At 55.8% G+C, this 23,511-nt stretch overlaps 3 protein-coding genes across 5 annotated transcripts; 1 reads left to right on the top strand and 2 right to left on the bottom strand.

Annotated features, from left to right (window-relative positions):
• Positions 1-32: 32 nt before the first annotated feature.
• Positions 33-13,050, bottom strand: USP5 (ubiquitin specific peptidase 5). 2 transcript variants are annotated; one of them, XM_022577447.3, is made up of 20 exons: positions 12,843-13,050; positions 9,733-9,858; positions 9,426-9,492; positions 9,095-9,228; positions 8,793-8,938; positions 8,364-8,548; positions 7,792-7,886; positions 7,045-7,238; positions 6,243-6,314; positions 5,839-5,926; positions 5,585-5,710; positions 4,957-5,110; positions 4,447-4,621; positions 3,750-3,838; positions 2,740-2,931; positions 2,095-2,238; positions 1,864-2,009; positions 1,491-1,644; positions 1,283-1,367; positions 33-656 (listed from the first exon to the last, which is right to left on the bottom strand). In XM_022577447.3, exons 1-20 carry the CDS (start codon positions 12,951-12,953, stop codon positions 563-565), a joined length of 2,577 nt encoding a protein of 858 aa, XP_022433155.1. In that variant the 5' UTR covers positions 12,954-13,050; the 3' UTR covers positions 33-562. The 2 variants fall into 2 exon arrangements, with proteins under 2 accessions (XP_022433155.1, XP_022433156.1); XM_022577448.3 differs by having other exon boundaries at positions 2,809-2,931; positions 12,843-13,048.
• Positions 13,051-13,188: 138 nt separating this feature from the next.
• CDCA3 (cell division cycle associated 3) lies at positions 13,189-16,124 on the top strand. Of its 2 annotated transcripts, none has more exons than XM_022577445.3 (6): positions 13,189-13,897; positions 14,112-14,286; positions 14,505-14,631; positions 15,186-15,404; positions 15,542-15,645; positions 15,772-16,124. In XM_022577445.3, exons 2-6 carry the CDS (start codon positions 14,167-14,169, stop codon positions 15,925-15,927), a joined length of 726 nt encoding a protein of 241 aa, XP_022433153.1. In that variant the 5' UTR covers positions 13,189-13,897; positions 14,112-14,166; the 3' UTR covers positions 15,928-16,124. The 2 variants fall into 2 exon arrangements, with proteins under 2 accessions (XP_022433153.1, XP_022433152.1); XM_022577444.3 differs by having other exon boundaries at positions 13,190-13,897; positions 15,111-15,404.
• GNB3 (G protein subunit beta 3) lies at positions 15,765-23,463 on the bottom strand. Its single transcript, XM_022577450.3, has 9 exons — positions 23,346-23,463; positions 23,031-23,069; positions 21,626-21,732; positions 21,474-21,537; positions 21,194-21,356; positions 21,039-21,105; positions 20,741-20,942; positions 19,107-19,323; positions 15,765-18,412 (listed from the first exon to the last, which is right to left on the bottom strand). The coding sequence occupies exons 1-9, from the start codon at positions 23,400-23,402 to the stop codon at positions 18,306-18,308; spliced, it is 1,023 nt and encodes a 340-aa protein (XP_022433158.1). The 5' UTR covers positions 23,403-23,463; the 3' UTR covers positions 15,765-18,305.
• Positions 23,464-23,511: the final 48 nt, after the last annotated feature.

Below are 23,511 nucleotides of genomic sequence, written 5' to 3'. Positions count from 1 at the left end.
CAGTTTCCCCCAAGTTATCAAACAGGACACGATTGAACCATTGTACTTTTATTCACATCCTGTATTTTGGCATTTTCCAGAGGACAGGGGAGAGACAGGGTGGGGAAAAGACTGAGGCAGGAGGGCGAGGGGGGGTCCCCATTTCCCTTATGTCCCTCCTTGCCTGACCACACGGGGAGCAAACACAAAGTGGGGAGGGGAGGCACAGAAGCCCCCTCCTGTGGAAGAGGCTGCACAAAGCTACACCCACACCACACACACAAACAAGCCCGCTCCACGCCAGGCCGGCAGGATCACAGAGAAGCAGAGCACTATGGGGTCAAGGGCAGGAAAGCTACAGTCTCCTCACAGACAGGCAGCCGGCCCCTCCTGTCCCCTTCCTGCTCTGTCCCCAAAGTCTCCCGAGCGCCCCCCGCTTTGCTTGGCCATTCTCCCATGGCCACTAGCTTCTTCCCTGCTGCCGGGGACGAAAAGAAAAAGGGTAACAGAGCAGGGGGGCACCCAACCCTCATGCTGGGTGGTCTGTCCCCCGCCCTCAGTGGTAAGGGCTCAGGGCAGGCTCTTAGCTGGCCACTCTCTGGTAGAAGTAGATGTAGCCCAGGTCCTTGGGCGGCTTCTCAGAGGCACACACTTTCTGGTCATTGTAGATCACCCATCTGGGGAAGGGGGTGGGGGAAAAGGATGAACAACCCGGGCATTCTCAACTCAGTCTCTCTGACGTGGCCCCTGGAGTTGACCCTGGTGACTCTGGGGCAAAGGCTCGCCCCAACATTCTCTGCCTCGGTCCCCAAACCTACAGTCCAGCTGCCACCTGTCTCAAGGGAACGTCCTAATCTCACAGGGTCATTCCTACTCTACTCGGTGTCTTCAGACCCTGTGGTATCTTTGCAGCCACCTGCACCCATTCCTTTTAGGTAGGGATCAGCAAGCTTTGTCTGTCAAGGGCCAGACAGGAAATGTTTCAGGTTTTGCAGGCCATCCGGTCTGACACAACTACTCAGCCTGCATGTTGCAGCGTGAAAAGAGCCACAGGCAATACATAAACGAGTAAGTGTGGCCATGCTTGTAAAAACTTTATTTATAAAAGCAAGTGGCGGGATTCAGCCCTTGGGCCCTAGGTTTGCCCATCTCTGCCGTCAGGCTTTCTGCCAATTTCTGGTGAATTTGCGCCACCACCAGGCAATGCCTTATTGTCCCTCACAAATATTCTAGGACTTCCAGGATGCCCCTCCCCATCCCCAGAAACACTGTCCCATTCAAAAGGCACGTGCTGTCCCCTCACCTGCCTTCCTTCTTGACGTGGCATACGTAGTGACCACACATGGTTGAGGTGCCCATGTGACTAATGAAGGCGAAGAGCTGATACTCTAGGGAGGGAGGGGGAGGGGAGGAGACAGTGAGGGCGGATGCATCCAGCAGCTCACACCCAGGACGGGATTTCAGGGAGTGTGGATCAGCCCCCACCCGTCCTGTTTCCCCGGGACACTCACTTCCAGGACCGTCCCGGACTTTAGGTCCCACCGGTATGGACTCGGAGATGGAGTCGGCAGCTGAGCGGCCCTCGGAGATGTCCATGGCGGCTTCCGCGTCCAGGTCGTCTATGTGACTGAAGATCCAGTCCACAGCCCGTTCTAAACTATTACTCTGGGAGAGGAGGGAAGCGTTACTTTTTATTTTTTAGCAAAGTCAGGGTCAAGAAAGCCCCCAGTGAAGGCCTCTGCTCCCTTATCACAGCCACTAAAGGGCAGAGCCCCAGACTGGCCGTACCACACAGGTCATCCTCGGTCTTGCTCACGAGGGATGGAACCTCGCTCCCACCCGCTTCTTCCCACAGGTCCCGCCCTCATCTGGGGGCGCCCATACCGTGGCCCGCAGGGCTTTCAGGGCCTGGTCCCGGGAGAAGCCCATGGAGACGATGGTGGTCACACAGTCCTCTGGCGGGGGGTCAGCTGCTGCGCTTGTGGAGCCGGGCCCACTGGAGCCAGGCAGGATAAGGGGGTTTGCAAAATCTGCGGATGTGAAGGGGTTGAAGTGTTTGCGGGAGGGTGCTGGCCCTGCCTGCTCACCACCCCCCAGCTCCCCAGCTCTGCTTACCTGGATCATCCATGTGCGACATGACCCAGTTCATGGCGGCCTCGGCCCCGCTGTTGCCCGTGTAGTAGACGGCTTTGCGGCAGGCGTCCATCGGGAAGCCCATCTCCACCAGCTGGATGATGACCGATTCATCCAACATGGGCGCTGTTGGCGGAGAAGCGTGGGCACAGGGGCCTGACTCCTCGGGCCACTCCGTGCCCCTCCTCGCTCCCACAGTCCACCCGCAGCCCTCTTCCAGCCACCCGTTCCATGTGTTTTTCCTCCATGGCCTGGCACCTTATTCCAGAACTAAAATGACAAAACGACATCACGTGTGGCCAGCAGTATCCTCAAGGTACAGAACTGAGGCTAGAGGTCCCCCGGGGAGCCCCTTCCTTGCCCATTCTCTCAGAACGGCTGTTTCTGGAGTATGATAACCTGCCCCCGCCCCCTACCCAACTCGAGGTGAACGAGGGCAGAGGCCATTAGCCAGCCACACAGAGGATGTGGCTGGGGGTGCTCTATTGGTCCTCACGTCCATCAAGAGGGCAGAGGAAATTTGAAAAGGAGGACAGGAGAAACACAATGGACAGGGACAAGGGGAGGCAGGCAGAGAAGACCCCCATCAGCAAGGGAAAGAGACAGGCAGGAAGAAGAGTCACTAACATGTCGGAGAGGAGAAGTGAGGGGAGCAGAAGGAGTCTTCGTCTTCGTTGCCATAGAAACCAAGGCTACCTTTGGGCTCATCCGGAGTGACCAGGGGTGGGGCAATGTCGGGCAGCTCCTCCTCTCCAGGCTGCAGCCCTGTGCCCCTCAGCTGGGAGATGTCTAGCTCCTCTGGCATCTCGATGGATACATCTGCAAGTGGAACAACAGGACAGAGGTCCCCTCAGCAGCTCCCCGAGGCCCTCTGGGTATAAGCACTCCGGGGATCTCAAGCCCCTGCCCCCATCCTGCTCTGTAGTAAGATGCTGCTCAGAGCAGGACCCATTGCAGGGTTCTCAGTGTAATAAAAATCATCACGGGCCAGGGTTCAGGAGACCAGGATTCCAGTCCTGGATCTACCACCAACGAGCCGCGAGCCAGGAAGGGGCCTCCAAATGCGCCGCAGAATGATTCTAGACTTCCGTGGGGCTCGACTTATCTAGGAAATGAAGTCAATTCTGCAGTTCGCAAAGTCATCAGGGGCCTGTAAGGCCCGTGAAAAACCGTTTCAAGATTATCAAAATGAAAGCATCTTACCAATTACATAAAACTATGAAGATGACTTTCGCTTTTAGGTCATAACTATAAAATCGAAGAAGTGTTCAGCAACAAGATCCTACCGGGCAGCACAGCAAGCTGTATTCAATATCTTACGATAAACCATAATGGAAAAGAGTCTGAGAACAAAGGCATGTGTGTATGTAACTGAATCACCTCGCTGTACAGCAGTAATTAACACAACGTTGTAAATCCACTACACTTCAACTAAAAACTGTAGGGAAAAAAGCAAAAAATCAAAGAAGTCTTAATATTCTTAGTCAGCGCTTTTCAAACTAGACACATTTTGAAACAGCTAAGGTAATGTTTCCCCTTTCGGAGGGAAGTTGGAGAAGCATTAGTTTACGTGTTAAGGCCCCTTCTTTTTCTAGCACTTTCTGCGTAGCCTCCCTCGCTCGTCCCAGCCACCATACCCAGTTTCTTGGGCACCCAGTCTAAGCCGAAGGTGAACTTCTTGATCTGGATGACCAGGTAGTCAGGGAATGAGGCAAACCGCGTGGTCCTAGGGAAGAGAGAACGTCCTGGTACCCAGAGAACCTCTCCTGAAAGCCCCACCCCGGGTTCAGCCTGTCATGGATAGAAGCCCTAACAGCCCAGAAGACACTCCATATTCTTTTCTTGCCCTGGTCAGGCATGAAGAGCATCTGTAGCCACGGAGAAGCAGAAGCCGGGGAAGTGAGGGGGGGGCGGGGGGCGTCTCACGGGCATGGATTTCATGGCTGAAATCCCGGCAACCAGAGACTCTTTCACATCTCAAGTTCATGCCCAATGATGGGTTAGCAAAGAGTAAGATCATATACTGGAAGTTTCAATTCTGTCCACGACTGTCACTGAGTGCCTGTGCTTTGCCGGGATCGGGGAAGTGAGCGGAGAGAGGCTGCCCTGGAAACTGATTCCATCCCAAGAGAGACGAGGGACTGGTAGGGGCAGGTCAAGGTAGCGTGTCGCAATTATCCGAGTCCCCTCCTGCTGGGGCCTCCTGGACCGGGGCACCAGCCTCAACTGACACAAGTCTGAGATTCTGACCACAGAGGGACTCGAGAATGCAAAAAAAAGGCTGACAGCATCTTTGGGTTTACGCTGACACGGGCCCGGACCCACAGGACTTACTTTACGGCTACTGATTTGGCCTGCAGGGCCGTGCTCCAGAAGTCATCTACCTGCTCGGGGGCCCCATAGGCCTCCAGGCAGGAACTGAAGGGCACCTGGGCCCGAACAAGTTCTGGCAGTGGCAGCTTCTCCTCTTCGGCTTGCCGCTTCTTCTCCTCATACTCCAGGAGCTCCTCTGGTGACAGAATCAGTGGGTGGGTCCTTCAGAGGGGGCTGCCTCTTTCCCCCCTGAGCCTCTCCCTACTGGCGCTGCGTCCACGACAACCTCAGCTCCTCCACCTCTCCAAACCTACCGGACACACGTCCGTCTGTGATCTTGCCTCTTTCTCAACACAGCTCTGCTGACCAGCTGCAGGCAAGGTTAATCCCACCTGCCCCCAACAGCCCCGCCTCGGCCCTCTGGCTGCGGAGCAGGGCGGACCACGGGCTCTGCTTCTGTAAGGCACCCAAGCACTGCTCCCAGGCCTCAGCCTCCGCCTCCAGGCCCCGCTGGGAGAGCAGAGTGCCCACCTTTGTTCAGGGCCGCGTCCATGGGCACAGGCAGCTGCATGATGTAGTCCACTCGCTGGGTGTACTTCACCTTCTCTGTTGCCAGGCACTTGATCTTTTCCTCCACCAGGAAGCGGAACACTTCATTAGGATTTTCAGAGCTCCGGCAATTCCTCTATGGGGAAGAGGCAGGGTGGGGAGGTCTGGGCAGCCAGGCACTGGGATGGGAGCCTAGAAGAGTCACTGGGGGGTCAGGGAGAGAGGGGAGTGGAAGAGAGACGACCACGAAGAGGGGCAGGGATGCCAGAGCAGAGCAGAAGCCTTCCCTAATCAACCCCGCCAGTTCTGGCCCATCCGGGCACGGTGGAACTGCGTGGCGAAGTGTCTGTACTTTCTAAGTGCTAAGCAACCGCCTATCGTTTTCTTTGGGTGCATCCTTCGTTAGGCTGCAAGCCCAGCGACTGTAAGGGTCGCTCCTTTGCTGCGCTCCTCAGGTGCAGCCGCTCCTCGCAGGGAAAGCTCAGGGAGCGAAGGCTGTGGGGTCCCAGGGCTGGGAGTGGGTTAGGGCTGACAGGAAAGAATGGGCAGCAAGGAGAAGGGAGGGACCTGAATCACAGGCAGACAGCAGGTGTGTGAAGAGCGCCCTCACCTCCACCATGTTGATAAGGTGAAGGAAGAATTCTTGGGCATCCTGCTGCCGGTTGGTGGAGAACTCGGGGTGACCCTTGCCAATGAGGGCCTTGAACATCCGAGGGGCGATGCCATCTTGGACGTCCTAGGCAGAGCCAGGGCGGCGATTCAGCTGGGGCCCGAGAGGCCACCAAGTGGCCTTCTTTAGACACCTCCCGGATCTCAGTTTGCCCACAATTCCAGAGCCTGAAAGGGATGGAGGCCCAGACTCACCTTCTGTTCCGGCACCTGCTCCCCGTCGCTCGACTCTGGTGCTGGCTTGGAATACTCTCCCGAGAGAAGGCCATGGCCCAGCTTGGCCCTGCGTTGACATCCAAGAGAACCACTCAGCTTCCATCTGACACCCATCTACATCTCATCCTCCCCAACTCAACCCCTGCTCAAAGCCCCCTTAGACAACTCTCTTAAATGTGAAAAACCTTAGATTCCATGGGAACCCAACTCAAGGCAGACAGCGTGCCCAGCAGGCAGTCATCTGAGAGCCTCTAGCTGGCCGGGGGTTAAACAGCCTCTAGCTGGCCGGGGGCTAAACTGCCTCTAGCTGGCCGGGGGCTGAACTGCTGTCCACTCCAGGGGGTCATGGAGGAGCGAGAAGGCGCACAGGACTGGCTACATACACCTGGGTGCTGAAGTCCTGGGTCGGGTCTGTCGGGGCGTTCTGGAAGATCTTCTCCAGCTTATCCACGTATCTGACAGCAAAGGGAAGGGTCATTGGAGGGGCTTTGGCCCAGCCCCAGAGGAAAAGGGAAGGGACTAATTATCTACCAGCTCAGGGAACAGGTTCCCTCCAGAGCGGGGAGGCACGCAGTTGACCCTTGGGGTCCACTTCTTTCCAGCAACCTGCCCTCCCTCCCATTTCCAACTCAGTCGGCATGCAGGGCACTCCAGCCTCCTCCCTGACAGAGAGTTGGGGGAAGGGAGAAGACAGACCAGGAGAAGGATAAATACGGTTCATATTTTTTGAACAGAACGTGTCAATGTGCTCTAAGTTTTCACGTGTGTACCAGGCCTTCCCAATTAGACAGTAAACTCACTTATGCTGAGAACCTGCCTTTCTTCTATCGTCACGTCCCTAGCCCTCCCCTATCCCCAAATGCTCCATGTATCTGTTAGGTGCTCACCTGATGTCACTGGCCTAAAATAGAGACCACCTGCTCGCCCTTGAGTCAGTCAGGAGGGCTCGGGGGGGCCCTGGGGTTGGGCGTCTGGCCCCACCAGTGGGTTTGTATGTGGCCGGGTTAATGGTGATGCAGCCCTAGAACCTGCTCCCCTCGCAGTGTACCAGGAACTAAGACTGAGCTAGAACAGAGGTCCTGAGAGCAGCCAAAGGAGGGTGCCTGGAGGCCAGCCGTCAGGGGAGGAGCGGGCGTCAGGGGCGCAGAGCCCAGGGGCCGGCCTGGGGGAGAGGGCAGCACTCACTTCCTCTGGAAGTCGGGGATGCTGAAGAGCACCTGGACCACCGAGTTGAGGTAGCAGCTGTTGCCCAAGTTGCGGATGCCTGTGTAGCCGGGCCCGAACAGGGGCTTGAGCGGCACCCCCGACTCCTGGATCAGCTCCCACTCGCCGATGCGCTGGTTCATGTCTATCTCCAACTCCGTCATCGTCTTGTCCGTCTGCACGGGAAGGGGCACCTCAGACAGGCTAAGGAACGCAGCCCTGCGTCTTTTCCGTTCTCTCGCTTGGTCTAGGATGAGAGCCAGCTGGAGCCTGGAATGTGCTGAATTACGGGCTCTGACACGGGAGGCCCATTGGGTATCCTCCAGTGCAAGTTCCGGAAGGCCACAGACAACTGTCCCAGGGGCCCGTTAGGCAGCAGGCCTCTGCCCAAATGAGGGGATGAAACGAACTCAACTCCCCCGAGCTAAAGCGTTCATCCGTGCTGAAGCCACCCCTTCTCACCCTCAGATCACCCAAGCATCACTTCCTCAGGGCCATTTCCTCCATCCCCTGGACGAGGCGGCCCCCTGGAAACTCCTGCACACCCTCCACAGTCTGCAGTTACTCCCGTATCTGCGTGAGCATCTGATCAATGCCTGCCTCTCATCCGGAATATAAGCCTATGAGAGCGAGGACCACCCCGTCTCATGTGCAGTGAGCAGCACAGAGTAGGGGCTCAGGAGTAGTCAGCGAATGATGAAACGATCCTAGAAGCTGAAGGGGCCTCACCTTCTGCATTTTCAGCATGTCGATACCGAAGTGGGACAGGTGCTCGGCCAGGTTGGGGTCCAGGACCATGTCGTCCTCGTCATATGAGTACACGTCTAGCATAGGAGGAAGCAGCAGTGTCAGAGGGGGCGGCTCAGGCCCAGCCTGACCACCAACCCCACCCCCTGCCCTGAGAAGCCTCGGTGGGACAGAAGGACGAGCCGTGAGGGTAACGCTCTTGGCTCCCTCGAGCATCGGTGAGGCCGTAAGCCCTTCTGGGACTGGCTGTCTGGGAAGATGGGGTGACACAGGACAAGGGTTGGAATTCATTGTGCCTCCACCCTACAGGTAAGGTTCTAGAGTGAGATGGGTTTGAAAGAATACTCACTAAGAGACAACGATGGTGACCCCCAGGAAGGGGACTGAGATTTGGGGGTTAACTGAAAATTCAGTTTTACTGCAATATTTTCATCGTTTATCAAGAGAACAAACTGGCATCTTGTTCGTGTCACGTGAGATGAGTTAAGGGTTAAGACCCAGCGATTTCTGCGTGGAGGCGGTCAGCGGTGGGGGTGGGGGTGGGGGGGTAGTACCAGCTCCGTCAGGTGTGATGGTGCCCAGCTTGACGGCTAGCGGGTAGCCCGTCTCCCTGTAGTGCTCCACGGCATGGTTGTTGCCCCCGCTGCCGTCAAAGTAGCGCCGGCCACAGAGGATGGAGCCATCGGTCAGGTTGAGCCACAGGTTCTCCCTCATGTCGCACTTGGAACACTTCCAGCCACTGATCCCGGGAGAAGAAAATTAGCCGAAATATGGGTCAGGGGTTTATGGAAGAGGTGGGTCCCCCGCTGGTCCAAGACCTCTCTCTTCTCCTCTCCTCTGGAGGTGCCCTCACTTAGCTCAGCTCCCCCAGGTCTCCCTCCTTAGCCTGCTCCCGACCCTCTCTCCCAGCAGACCCCCAGGAGGGTGGCCTCTTGGCCCCAGCTCTGGGGGCTGCACCCCGAGGTGGAGGGGCCGGGCCTCACCAGGGAGGGACTCGAGCAGGGCTGTCCAGCTGCTTGACGTCGAAGGCATGCTTAGACACCTGCCGTACTTCCCCATCCCAGGCCTGCACCTCCTGCTTGCGGGAGGCTGAGTCGGCCGACAGTAGGGCCTCCACCGCACTGGTCACCTGGGGGAAGCAGAGGGTGAGAGACAGGACCCAGCCCACAGCCCCACGTGCCCCTCTAGCCCCGTGGTCTTCAGCTTTCTCAGGCCTTGCCCACGACATCACTGCTCTGGCCCCGCCTGCCCTAGAATCTTCGGTAGGGCAGGAAGGTATTCATACCCGATCTCTGACAATGTCAGGCAGTCCCCCCAACCCATCCCGGGCTATCTCCAGGTAATCCGGCAAAATGACGATTTTTACATCCTCATCGTATTCATACTTCTCCTCGTTGAGCTCAAACCCGCCTTCGACACCTGGTAAGACAGGGAAGAAGAGCGGGGGTAGGACCACCACCACAGGTCAACACCCCTTCTCTGAGACAGCACTTCACCTTGTCCCCTCCAGGGCTTCAGGGCCACGGATCAGGCCCATCCTTCGGGGGCTTTCCTAGTACCTCTGAGAGCAGGAATGGCTAGCTCAGGGAGGAGAACAGGACGGCCGTGATGCTCACCAATAGCCAGACGGGTGGGCTTCTTGCGGGGAGGGTCTCCAGTGCCTGCAGTTGTGTCTTCCTCTTTCTGCAACGAGGCAGGAAGGGCAGCGTCAGCCATGAGCACCAAGGAAGGTACAAATGAGGAGGATGGAGTGGGCTAATCTCGGAAGAGAAAGGAACTAAAAAACACACGTGCTGGGTTTTAATGACACCGACAGAAATAGGTGAGGGGGAAACTGAGGCCTGCGGGAGGTCAGGATGGAACAGACAGATTCAATACGGGGGCCCAGTGGGATGTGCCCGAATGTCCTCAGGCCTTGCCTACCGGGCGCCGGGTCCGCCGGAGGTGCAGGTAGACTCGCTGTCCGGTCTTGTTGAAATGTCTCTCCACATACTGTTTCCCAAAACCCAGGAATGTGTTCATGCAGATGTAGAGGCCACCCTCAGACTCCTGCAGGACAAGAGGCAGGGGAGGGAACACAGGCAGGATGAAGCCTGGCCAGGGGAGACCAAGGCCTGGAGTCAGAAACTGCTGGTTTCCGGAAGAAAGATCTGTCCTCAAACACCGTTTGGCTTTTGGCGAGTCACTTAGCCCTTTAGGACCTGGCACCTGGCTAAGAGTCTCCCCATCCTCCTGTAACTTTGATAACGACCCACAAGGACACGGGGGCTGAGCAACACCTATCAGTCACCATTCCTCTTCCTTCTTGCTTCTTCTTGGGAGTCCTCTGGTATACTGCAGAGAACTCCCTTTACCTCTTTCCTGGAGCCCAGAGATCCGCAGAGTGAACGGGGATCAACTACCATAGACTTGGAAAGACCTCCATGTCAGACACTGAACCTAATCTAGGGACACCATGACCAACCCCACCCGACCTCCAAGATTCAGCAAACCTTCCAGACCGGAGAAGCACAGATGCCAGCACCTGAACAAGACACCTAAGCCCGAGCTTGCCAGCAAGGCCAGATCTTTCCCTTCCCTCACTCTACTAGGCAGTCGATTCCTGGTCTACACTGGTCTCCTCCTTCCTTGCCTGCTGAGGTCTGGCTCCAGGGGAACAATGCCTTGCTTGGGGCTCACAGCTGAACTGGGACCCAGTCTGGCAAGGACATGAAGTCCAGCATTCTCCAGTCACCGCCCTGATGCTTCGCCCTTCCCGCCCCCGCCCAATAACCAAATCCCCACTGAAGTCCCATCAACCTCCAACCTCAAAGCCATCCTCTTTCTAGAACCATCTATCAACACCTTCTGAGACAAGAACACATATGACCCAGGAAGAAAACAGGGAAAGACAAGTGTCCACTGTAAATCACAGCTGAGGAGGGAAGATGGGCTTTCCCCAAACTGAGCAAGTCCACCCGTGCCCTTGTGAAGAGAGCGATGGAGAAGGAGGAAACTGGACAAGAGTCTTCCCTCAGATCCAAGCAACAACAGGCATCTTCTTCCTGGAATTAAAGCCTCAGTGGCCTTGAAAAATTCTCTGCTGTGAGTTAAAAATAGGGCACCGGGGGCTTCCCTGGTGGCGCAGTGGTTGAGAGTCCACCTGCCGATGCAGGGGACACGGGTTCGTGCCCCGGTCCGGGAAGATCCCACATGCTGCGGAGCGGCTGGGCCCGTGAGCCGTGGCCGCTGAGCCTGCGCGTCCGGAGCCTGTGCTCCGCAACGGGAGAGGCCACAACAGTGAGAGGCCCGCGTACCGCAAAAAAAAAAAAAAAAAAAAAGGGCACCGCACCGCAGTTCTCAGTCCCATAGATTGCTCTGTACCACTCCCTAGAGCAGTGTGGGTTATAACGTTCATGAACAAATAGAGCATTTCTCATCACGGAGGTCATATAAGCTCTTTCTACCATGAACCCAATTTGAAGATAATCAAATATGCCAGAAGTTGGTTAGCAAAGCCAACCAATGGAGATCTCCTGACTTGGGGTGAGAGAAGGAAAGTGTAATGAGATTACAAAAACCCCTTTTGGATTGTTCAAACCATTACTAAGGAGAGGGGACAGGAGTGTAGCGAAGGAGCCACTGTAGGTAATTGAAAGAAGGGAGACTTCTACCATCTGTTGATAATTAAGGAAAAAACCTTTCCCTCCTGAGAAAGACAGTGCTTCACCAATGCATGCACTTGATAAAACTGGGAGGCCTGTGGGAGCTCTGCAGTGATTAAACTCCTATGTTGCAAAGAGAAGACGCTGACTCCACCAAAGATTGGGAACCCTGGAGCTCTGTTCTGAGCAGCCGTCCTCTTTTAGCTCTGCCAAAGCCAGACTTCAGAGAAGCAGCACATTGTCTGGGGCCCAGATCAAAGCCTAGCAAACCAAGCAACCTACAAATCACAGTGATGATCCTGAACTGGGCCTCAGATCACGCTGCTATCCTCAGCACTGGCGATGCATTAATGAAGCCTTTCCACTCTGACTTGCAGTTCTCCCGGCCATGAGCTGGTCTGGCTGAACACCCTGGGCAGGGCCCAGCAGCGGCTTGAGGGAGGGGTGGTGAGGGGGGCGGATCCCAGCCAGGCTGCTGCCCTCTCAGTTCAGGCTCTGGCCTAGCTGGAGGCTTGTGTCTGCCTGAGGGTGTCACAGGAAGGCAGAACTGCAGGAAGGGAGGGAGGTACCGGGTGGAGCCTGCAAAACGTGAAGCACGGTGTGGGTGGCGGCTTTGCCTAACTAGTCAAGAGTGGGAGCGGGATGGGAAAGGGGCCTCAGTACCCAACACGAAAGAAACCACCTCTCTGGGAATACTTTCAAAAGGGTTCCCTCTGCTCTCTGTGATGGGCGGGAGAAAGAGAGAGGGCTGCGGCCATAATTCACCTCAAAGGAGAAACGACTAGGGCTTTCCTCTCCTCTTTCCTCCTCTCCCTACCACCAATGACCCCACCTCCCCGGCCCCTGTCCATATTAACCATGGGTGGAGGCTCTCTAACTCTGCCTTTTTCAGAACCGGGTTTCTTCAAGGCCACTTCCAGACTACTAGTCGCCTGGGAACTGCAGTCCCCACCCTCCTACCCCAACCCGGGCCCAGAACTGTGTGGGGGGGGTTGCACCATCCCTCCCACACGAGACTACAAAACCCGGAGAGCTATGCGCGATAGGCAAGGCCAACTCCCAGGCTTTCGCAGGGGTCCACATGGGAGATGTAGTCTGGCAACCGGGTTGCGCCTCTGGCTTAAAACGGTAACGAAGGGAGTGAGCGACTACAATCCCCACAGTGCTCCACGAGACCGGGTGCGGGTGAGGCGGGCGCGGTGGCTTCCGGGGGCGGTAGTCACACGACAGCTCCCGAGAATTCGAAGCAACGGCGGGGGTAGCGTGGGAGACTACAAGTCCCATGGTGCACCGCAGGGAGGCGGTGGCCCAAGACTTGCAGGCCCCGGCGGAATGACCAGGGCGATGGAAGGAAGTCGTGCTCGCTGCGGCCGTGGGGAATGGGCTTACCGGTGTGTCGAAGGAGAAGGCGCACTCGTCTTTGTGGACCCGGTCTCCAGCCTTGGGGACCCGGATAGTCGGTAATACTGACAGCAGCGCCTCCTCACTCAGCTCCGCCATGACACCGGCAGCAGCTCCTCGACACACAGCGGCTCCCACCGCTTCTAGTCCCCCACCCCCTGCCCTTTAGTCCAATGAGCGCCACTCGTTAGGCGCACGCGCTGAAGGAAAGACGGGCGAGAATGGCAGTTGGACGGAGCCTGCCCGCTAGTGCTCCGCCCTCTGCCCGGCTCTTGCCTATCGCCAATGAAAAGCGCTTCTAATGCAATCGATGCTCGGAAGAGCCAATCCCACTCCTCCAGGTTAGAGCGCACGTAGAGCAGTGAGACGGGTCCCGGAGTTTTGGCTGCTGGGACTCCGGTACCCTACAATCCATTAGTGTGCTGTCTATTGAAGAGCAGAAACTGACGGTGGCTTAAACCGGTCAATCCCAGAAACTTTCCTGGGGACCTGTCCAATGGGAAAATAGAAGGGCAGTTGTAGTATTGATATTTGAAAAGGGGCTGTCCAGTGAGGCGGGGTTTGAGAGTTAGTGTCGAGTGATTGCTAACTCCGTCGACCAATAAAGATTACGATCTCTTTGGCCTCAGAAAAATCTTCGTAACTCCGTCTCCAGCTGGATATGTACATAATAATTCATGATTCTATTTTTTAATAAAATCATTTGATTTCGAAACTGAAGGTCTCAAAAGCGAAAACTGGCATTCTGCAAAGTCTTACGACAGACAGCTCGCAGCCCTATACTGAACAAAAGTCCCTCTATCGAGGAGGCGTCACCCCTGGCAAGTCAAGCCGTCGTCCATTGGCCCCACGGTCCCCATGATAGACGTCCTCCCAACCCAATGGCTTCCTGCGCTGGAGGCGGGTCTCACATAGCGGACCTATAGGAACCAGGGTCGACTCAGCCAATAGGGTCAAGCCAGGGGCGTGGCGGGAAGTTTGAAACTTAGCTTCGGGAGTTGAGGATCGAGCTGTTTTGCATCCAAAGCTGGAACTGGGGCCCGGTAAGTGATTTGAATAAATTAGTGAATAAGTTAGAGGGCCCCGGAGGCCCAGAAGGAGCTGCCTTGTTGTCTGTATCAGTCATCATCCCCTCTGAGACCTCTGGCCCGGCGGCCAGGCGCTTCCTCAGCGGGGAACTGGGGAAGTTCGGGTGGTCTGGAGGCAGAGGGCGAACGTGGTCGCGGTAAGGACTGAGACCTGAGTCACTTCTCACAGGCATCCCTTCCTCGCCCGGGCCGGGCCCTGCCCCATCCTATTTCTCCTGGTTGAGATGGGCTCAGCCAAGAGCGTCCCAGTCACTCCAGCGCGGCCTCCGCCTCACAACAAGCTTCTGGCCCGAGTGGCGGACCCCCGTTCACCCAGCGCCGGCATCCTGCGCACTCCCATCCAGGTACCCAGGATCGGGGTGGGGGAGGCAGCGAAACTGTCTGAATTTGGGGGCCTCTGCCTAACCTGATTCTGAGAGAGCTCACTCCCCGCCACCACCACCCGCCTTAGGCTGAGTGTCTGAGGGCCTTGGCAATTCTCGTCTGGAGTGTGGACCTGAGGCTAGAGACCTGGCGGGGAAGAGTGAGGGCCCAGACTTGTTCTAGCCTTTGGTCCTGACAGGTAGAGAGCTCTCCTCAGCCAAACCTGCCAGCAGGGGAGCAGCTGGAGGGCCCTAAGCAGTCCCAGGACTCAGATCCCCGCTCTCCTACCCTTGGCATTGCACGGACACCTATGAAGACCAGCGGAGGTAAGTGTTGGGCCCAGGGAATTCTGGTAACGCTGTCACCTGGCATCCTTGGGTGACAGCATTATCAGAAGGGGCCTCCATCCTCCTGCTTTGAACCCATGTCACTTTTTTTTTTTTTTTTTTGCGGTACGCGGGCCTCTCGCTGTCGTGGCCTCTCCGGTTGCGGAGCACAGGCTCCGGACGCGCAGGCTCAGCGGCCATGGCTCACGGGGCCCAGCCGCTCCGCGGCATGTGGGATCCTCCCGGACCGGGGCACGAACCGGTGTCCCCTGCATCGGCAGGCGGACTCTCAACCACTGCGCCACCACGGAAGCCCCCATGTCACTCTTTTCTCAACACTTTGCTCCCTCTCACCAACTTCTCTCTTCCCAGTCCCTCAGCCACCAGGGCGTGACTCCTAAGGCTCATGTATCTTGTCCTCCTTGCTGAATGCTTTGTAACAGAGGGTCACTATCTCACCTCACTTCTCCCCCCCATAGAGCCCCCAAGCCCACTGGTGAAACAGCTGAGTGATGTATTTGAGACCGAAGACCCCACATTAAATCTTCCCCCAGAGCCTGTTCTGCCCCTAGAGACACCTTCATCTTCTCCACTGGACTTGCCTCTGGGCACCCGATTTTCCCTTGAGGATCAGATGTCACCTTGGAGCCAGACTGAGCTCCCCTCCAGGCAGGTGTTTTCCAAGGAGGAAATAGGACATGCCTCAGAAACCGCTATGGCCAGCCAGGACTCAGACAAGCCCTTGAGAGACCCCGAGACCCCTTGGTCTTCAGGTACAGAATCTAAGGGCAAGGTATGGGGTAGAGAAATTGGGAGAACACTCTGGGATAATGTCCATGAATGGATGGAGGAGAAATAAACTGTAAACCCCTAATCTTGGCTCCTTGTTTTAACTCCTTACCGACTCTAGGTTCTAAGTGCAGCAGATGGAAAGCAAATAGCAAGGTGCTAGGGAGATCTCCTCTCACCATCCTGCAGGATGACAACTACCCTGGGACTCTGACACCACGACAGGTAAAGGGAGAAAGGGTGAAAGCTATTACTAGGAAATCCAACGTAAAGATGGGAGCCCTTTTCCCCGATCTTCTCTCCCCTGAACAACCTCCCGCCCTCCCTCACCTTGCCCACTGCCTTTTGCAGGGAAAGCGGCCTTCTCCCCTGAGTGAAAATGTTAGGGAACTAAAGGAAGGGGCCGTTCTGGGAACTGGACGACTTCTGAAAACTGGAGGACAAGCATGGGAGCAAGGCCAGGGCCACGACAAGGAAAATCAGCACTTTCCTTTGGTAGAGAACTAGGGCATGCACGGCCCCAGCACTGGGACTCACCAGGGGCCTAGTGATATTCTGTGTCCTCTCACCCCTCCTTTCCCTGGGAGACTGGAAAGGCTCGTTTTCTTCAACTGCCCCTACACTACCAACTCGGACTGAGAGCTTCCTTGGCTTTCTTTGTGTCTCATGTGTTTCTGTATATTAAAGCAAGTGATTTTAAATGATTTTTTTTAATCGGAGTATAGTTGCTTTACAATGTTGTGTTAGTTTCTACTGTACAGCAAAGTGAATCAGCTGTACGTATACATATATCCCCTCTTTTTTGGATTTCCTTCCCATTTAAGTCACCACAGAGCACTGAGTAGGGTTCCCTGTGCTCTACAGGAGGTTCTCAGTTGTCTATTTTATGCATAGTAGTGTATATATGTCAATCACAATCTCCCAATTCATCCCAGCCCCCGTCTGTGTCCATACATTTGTTCTCTATGTCTGCGTCTCTGTTTCTGCTTTGCAAATAGGTTCATCTGTACCATTTTTCTAGATTCCACATATATGCGTTAATATACGATTTTTGTTTTTCTCTTTCTGACTTACTTCACTCTGTATGACAGTCTCTAGGTCCATCCACGTCTCTACAAATGACCCAGTTTCGTTCCTTTTTATGTCTGAGTAATATTCCACTGTGTATATGTGCCACAGCTTCTCTATCCATTCCTCTGTTGATGGACACTTAGGTTGCTTCCAAGTCCTGGCTATTGTAAATAGTGCTGCACTGAACATTGGGGTGCATGTATCTTTTGGAACTATGGTTTTCTCAGGGTACATGCCCAGGAGTGGGATTGCTGGGTCATATGGTAGTTGTATTTGTAGTTTTTTAAGGAACCTCCATACTGTTCTCCATAGTGGCTGTATCAATTTACATTCCCACTTAAATGATGTTTTTAAGTGTTATACCTAAACCTTGCACTGGGTCTTCTGTATGCAGCCTGGGGCGGGGTGAGGGGTGGGGGGGCTTGTGTTCCACGGCCTGAGTGTCCCGCGCTGACACCTCCAAGCCTCACGCACCTCCCTTAAATCCTGGTGTTCCCCAGGGCACTGTCCGTGGCCCTTTCCTCTTGCTGTCCCTGGGTGTCACTTCTAGGGCTTCATCTGTTACTCACCTGTATTCTGGTGACATCCAGGTCTCTCTACCTAACCCTGATCTTCACCCAGCTGCCCCAGAGGAACTTCAGAGCTTGTCTAAAGTTGAATTTGTGATCTCCCCCCCAAAGTTATTCGTCCTCCCCTATCCTCTCTCCGAGTGAATGGCAGCACCATCCACCCAGTTGCCAAACCCTAACGCTGGCCATTACCTTGAATCCTTCCCTTTGAATAGCCCATAGCCTAGGCGCTGGTCACTTCCTCCTGGAGAGTCTGCATCTTTAATCCCTTCCCCACCCCTTCCCATCCCCCTCTGTCCTGTCGCTCTTGCATTTCTTACCACCTACCTCCTACCTTGTTTCCCTCCATTTCCTCCAGGCTCCCCTTCCTCCATTTCCTCAACCGACATTGCCGCCAGGGCCATCTTCCCGAGGAGCATCGCTGATCACGTTACTACTCCACTCAAAACTCTTCAATCGTCCCGCATTGCCTGTAGGGTAAAGTCTAGACTTTTTAGCTTTTTTAGGCCTCTTACAATCTGATTCCTTCTCAACACAGCCCTCCTGTACAAACACACACATATGCACCAAAGGCAGGCGGTGGGGAACCGTTGTGCACAACCCCCCTCCCAGCCTCCTCCTCCTGCCCCAGCTCAGGCCTTGCCAATGAGGCTTGGGCTCCTGCCTCAACCTTCCTTTCTGCCCACAGCTCTCTGGTACCCAGCCTTTATCATTGCACATGTAATACGTTATTACTTAAGTGGGACCTGCATCTGTTTGGAACAGAAGTGGGGTGGGAGGCAAACATCACAGACATACCAGGGCACTACTTTATTGCCAGTGCTTTAGGAGAGGCAAGAAGGTAGACAAAGGAGGAAGTACGAAGGAAAAGGGGGCCAGGACCCTAGTGGTGCCAGAGCTGAGGGCCCTGCGCCACTCGGGTCTAGACAAAGGTGGTGGCTCTGGGGGCAGGGGAATCCTAGGGCCTGTGGCCTCAGATGGGAAGCCTGCTAGGCCTGCCAAGGGTGGAGAAGCTGTCAGGACCATGGAGAAGGGGAGGCCGTGGGAGGAGATGGGGCAGTTCCCCACCCATGTCCCTGGTGTTGCCTCCCAAAGGCACTCTCCCCGTACTCCCCACGCCCTCAAAGGGGAAAGCTGGGCGGGAAGGGCGGCTGCAGGGTAGAAGAGAAAATCTTAAAGAAATCGGGCAGGGGAGAGGGCAGCCGAGTGTCTTCGTGGCCTTTTACCTCCCCTCCTCCAGCCTCCTCAGTTCCAGATTTTGAGGAAGCTGTCCCAGGAACCAGTGGCCACAGCCATCCCATCAGCTGTGACCCCCAGGCAGCTGACCCTGTTGTCGTGGCCAGAGAGGATGCCTGAAGAAAAGGGAGAGGAGTTAGCCTGGCAGGGAGTGTGTGCACACAGGGCCCCTAGGTTAGCCAGGCGACACAGCTGACTAGAAGAGGAAAGAGGATTAGCCCTAAGGGGCGGGCCTTCTATTGAGGCCAATCTCTCTGTGCAGAACCTGGGGTGGGTGAGGGGAGGGGAGGGACCTGGGAGGGCTGGACATGTCAACGTGCAACGCGCCGGGAGAAAAGCAAGGGCACTAGAAAATGGGGAGGGCTTCCAAATGGAGATTTAGGCCCCGAGAGAAGTGACTTGCCCAAGGCCACTCAGAAAGTAAGCAGTGGAATTAAGATTTGGATCCTGACTCTCTGGCCCAGTGTTATCTTCACTGGGCACCTGGCCTCTCCCAAGAGAAGAAGCCACACTATCTGATTCGGCTTCAGAGCAGGCCGGTCCTAGAGAAGCACCCAGCACTGACTGGACATTCAAGGCCCACAGGTCTGGGGGTGGCCAGGAGGAGCTCTTCCGGTGGGAAGCAGCCGTGGCAGGCGCAGTGGAGAAGGGCCCGTTAGAGCAACTTCGCTTTGAGAGAAGGTTGTCCTAGACTGGGAAGCAAGGGGGGCTGGCTTCTAGGGGTAGAGCTCAGTTACCGAATAATTAGGGAGCAGTGGTAAGAGGGTCCCCACAAGGGGAGCGAGGTGGCCGTGGTGGGCAGGCTCTTACCCACTCGCTCGCACTTCATGGAGTCCCAGACATTGCAGTTGAAGTCGTCGTAGCCCGCAAAGAGCAGGCGGCCGCTGAGGGAGAAGGCCACGGATGTGATGCCGCAGACGATGCTCTCGTGGGAGTAGGTGGTCAGCTCCTGGTCTGCCCGCAGGTCAAACAGGCGGCAGGAGGCGTCGTCCGAGCCCGTGCAGATGGCCTCTCCGTTGGGGAAGAACTGCGGGTACAGGTGACCAGGGGTCAGGACTCAGACCTGGGTAGCCCGCTGCCTTTCCTGCCCTCTCCCTGCTCCTGCCCTGGTGACTCCAGGCCCAGCTGTTTCCCTCAGCCTCTCTGGCCCCCGCCCCCGTCCCTTCCACCGCCAGCACGGTCGCTCTTCACCGCTGACGTTTGTCACATGCCAGCTGCAGCCGGGCTCCCTACCCCCTTCCCTGCTCCACAGTATTTCCACGTTGCAGGGGAGAGCACGGGGCTGAGGGAGGGTGGGCAGCGTGCCCAGGGTCACATGGTCAGAAGGGCGGAGGCTGTCCCAGACGCCAACGACTACAGTCGGCTGGATCAGTGTGTAAGCACAGGGCCAGTACAAATGCATATCCTGAATCTCATCATGAGGAAATGTCACATAACCCGATGGAGGGAAAGTCTACAGAAAACTGGCTTGTACTCTTCAAAAATGTCAATGTCACGAAAGACAGAGAAAGGGCGCAAACGGTTCCAGTTTAAAAGAAACATGTATATGTATAACTGATTCACTTTGTTATAAAGCAGAAACTAACACACCATTGTAAAGCAATTATACTCCAATAAAGATGTTAAAAAAAAAAAAAAAAAGAAACTGAAAAGACAAGGCAAGGGAACACGATACGTGTTCCTGGACAGAAAAAAAATGGCTATTTTTCAGATAATTGGTGAGATTTGAATATAGACTATAGTACTGCGTCAATTTAAATTTCCTTATTTTAAGAATTAGACTGTGACTACGAAAGAGAACGGCCTTGATTTTAGGAAGTAGACACTGAAGTATTTAATGGGTAAAGAGGCATGAGGTCTGCAACTTACTTTCAAAGAACCCAGAGAAAAAGCTAATGACAAAGCGTGTCTATACCTACATCTAGGTGTGTATGTGTCTGTGTCCGTCTGTCCATCTATCCCTCCCTCACTCTACAGAGAGGGAATGATGAAGCAAATGTGGCAGAAAGGTAACAGTGAATATGGGTGAAGGGTAGATGGGAGCTCTTCTTGTTACTCTTGCAACTTTTCTGTGAGGGAAAATTATTTCAAAGTGGCAAGTTGAAAGGGGCAGGGGCTTCCCTGGTGGCGCAGTAGATCAGAATCCGCCTGCCAATGCGGGGGACACGGGTTTGAGCCCTGGTCCGGGAAGATCCCACACGCCGCGGAGCAACTAAGCCCGTGCACCACAGCTACTGCACCTGCGCTCTACAGCCCGCGAGCCACAACTAGAGGAAAGCCTGCACGCAGCAACGAAGACCCAACGCAGCCAAAAATTAATAAATTAAAAAAAAAAGAAAGGGTCAGAGGGCTGCAGGAGGGGATGAAGGCTGTGTGTGTTGGAGGTGGAGAGGTGTTCCCGGGAGTCAAAGAACAGAGGGGGCGGGGGTGAGGGGGCTGCTCACGCAGATAGCATTGATGTCCGACTCGTGGCCCGTGAACGTCTGCCGGCAGGTCCCCTCCCGCACATCCCAGAGCTTGGCGCTGGCATCACAGGCCCCCGAAATGAAGAGTTTGAAGTCAGGGGACACGGCCAGGCTCATGCAGTCCCCCGTGTGTCCCACAAACACAGTCTTCTGCTGCCCGGTCTCGATGTCCCACAGAGCACTGCGGGGTGGGGGGAGGGGAGGGGAGGGGGTCACAGAGAAAGGCCAGCACAGAGGTGCCTCCCAAGCCCCAGCACCCACAGCGCTCTGTCCTCACCACGTGGTGTCCCCGGAGCTGGTCACAATGTTGTTGTCGTCCAGGAAGCGGCAGCAGGAGAGATAACCTGGGGGTAGTTAGGACAGTGCCCTGGCTGCCCGCCGCCCCCCGCAGGGCCGGGGCTTCCTGGGACCCTCAGTCTCTCACTCACTCACCTGTGTGAGCAGAGAGCTCCCGGCTGACCTTGACATTGCCCTCCCGGGATTTGAGGCTGTAGATGGAGCACATGTTGTCCAGCCCCCCACATGCCACGAAGTTCCCCGACGGGGCGTAGGCACAGGTCATGACCCAGGAGGAGCGCAGCGGGATGGCGTGCACCTGCGGGGGGCGGGGCAGCGGGGGCCTGCGCTGAGCTCCCAGGTGGAGAGCAGAGAAGGGGAGCAGGAGGCCCCCAGGAAGGAGGGCGTTAGAGGGGCCGGGAGACAGGGCTGATACCTTGTTGGTGGTGTAGGTGTCCCACACAATCAGCTTCCCGTCTTGCGAGGCACTTACCAGCAGCCTGGGGAGAGAACACTCGTGCCACCCAACTCTCCTTCCTGTGTCCCCCTAACACCCACCCCCGGCCGCCCACGCCTCTTAAGCCTCACTTGGAGTCGGTGGCCCAGTGCATGGCGTAGATCTTGGCCAGGTGTCCCCTTAGCGTCCGCCGCGTCCGCATCTGCACTCGTCCCACGACCTCTAGGCCAGACACCAGCTGCAGGAAAGGGAGCATTAAAAATCAGGGTGAGGACTTCCCTGGCAGTCCAGTGGTTAAGGCTCCATGCTCCCAATACAGGGGGTACGGGTTCGATCCGTGGTGGTCGGGGAACTGAGATCCCACAAAAAAAAAAACAAAACAGGAAATCAGGGGGTGAGCAGGGCGCGTGCCCACGTGTCAGTGTCACAGCCACTGATCTGTACAAGTTTCTGTTACGTGCCAGGCTCAGGGTCAGGGCCCCAGCCTCAGAGTTATCAGGCCCTGCCCCGCAGTGGCTTAGACTGATGCGGGAGACAGACACAGGCACGTTGCTAAGGGTTTAACCACCACCTCTCCTGCGTGGGCTGGGGGAGGGGGGGAAGGGGGAGGGGGATTTCCATCCTATAAATAATACCACCTTGACCAATTCAAGCTGCCAATGTGAGACCACCACACACAGACTTGGGAAGAGATGCACACATCTGGCTGAACCCAGCTGCTAGGAGCCTGCCCTCGCCCACCACTGCTGCACGGCCAGCTCTCACTGGGTACCCAGAGCAGCTGCATGGCCCTGAAACTCCTTTGACCTTCTAGACTTAGGCTGGGGCTCCAGGGTCAAAAGACTTGACTTGCCATTTACTTGCTTTGTTATCTCAGGCCAGTTACTTAACCTCTCTGAGCCTGTTTTCCTCTGAGCCTGTAAAGTGAGGTTTACAGCACCTACCTTATGGGGTTGTCATGAAAACGCGATGAAATTATGTATTTAAGCAACTTAGTCCAGTGCCTGGCTCATGCTCAGTAAATGTTTACTCTTATTATTAACATTTAATCCAATCTAAGATGCCACCGACTCTGAGAAGCACGATTCTCCCATGGATCACTACGAAGGAAAAACTCTGCGAATTATAACTGTAAGGCATCGATTGTTGGATGCATCTCAACTTCCGAGACGTCAAAATGTGAAAACATGCATCTTAGGACTGACGACTTCAGTATTAGACAGCTAGTACCTAGAGTCGCGAAGGACTTCTGACTGACAAAGCCCTACCCCTCTTCATCCTTGCCACCCCGCGAGGGGGGGTAATCACTCTCGTTTTATGGACGAGGACAGGACAGTCTGCCTCCTTAGTCTCCGACTCGGTGCCTGGCCCAGAGCAGACCGACCTCGCAAAATGTTTGTTGAATGAATGAATTCATGTCATTCCTCACTCCAAGGACACGCTGTACTAGAGCTTGGACACCAGGCTGTGGCTGGTCAGGGGGCTCCCCTCCCCACTCCTCCCCTCCGGCCCTGTCAGGCGGACAGGAGCTCTCACCTCTGCCAGAGTAATGTCAGCACAGGCCTTCCTGGCATCCTGGGGGGGAAGCAGACATCAGGGGATGGTAAGGGCAGGGTGTCGGGGGGGGGTGGTGCATGGGCGTCTGATGCGGGTGGGTTTGGGGCTCTAGGGTTTGGGGGCGCCTCTCAAATATGAGATCCAAATTCAGGAGGTCTCTGGCGACTTCCAGGTCAGGGGTCTCTCGGGCGTCACTCAAGGGGGAACCCAGCCCTCTTCCCCCGCAGGCCCCACTCCCGCACGGCCCGGTTCCTTGTTTTCTGGGGTTCCCTGGTGGGAGGGTTCTGGGGTTACTGCAATCTGCTTCTTGAGCTGCTCTGCTTCCTGCCGCAGCTGCTCCATCTCCCCCATGGCGGGCAGCGGGAGGGGTGGCTCGGGCTCCTGCCAGGAACACAGGGTGGGTGTAGGTGGATCCCCATGTCTCTGTCCCTCACACCTCACACCGGACCCCTCACGAAGG

This window comes from Delphinapterus leucas, chromosome 11 (assembly GCF_059928025.1).
Source record: "Delphinapterus leucas isolate spDelLeu-1000000601 "Yukka" chromosome 11, BTC_Dleu_Yukka2, whole genome shotgun sequence".
Lineage (NCBI taxonomy): Eukaryota > Metazoa > Chordata > Mammalia > Artiodactyla > Monodontidae > Delphinapterus > Delphinapterus leucas.
The sequence above is the reverse complement of the archived record's forward strand: the minus strand, read 5'-3'. Positions and strand labels throughout refer to the sequence as shown.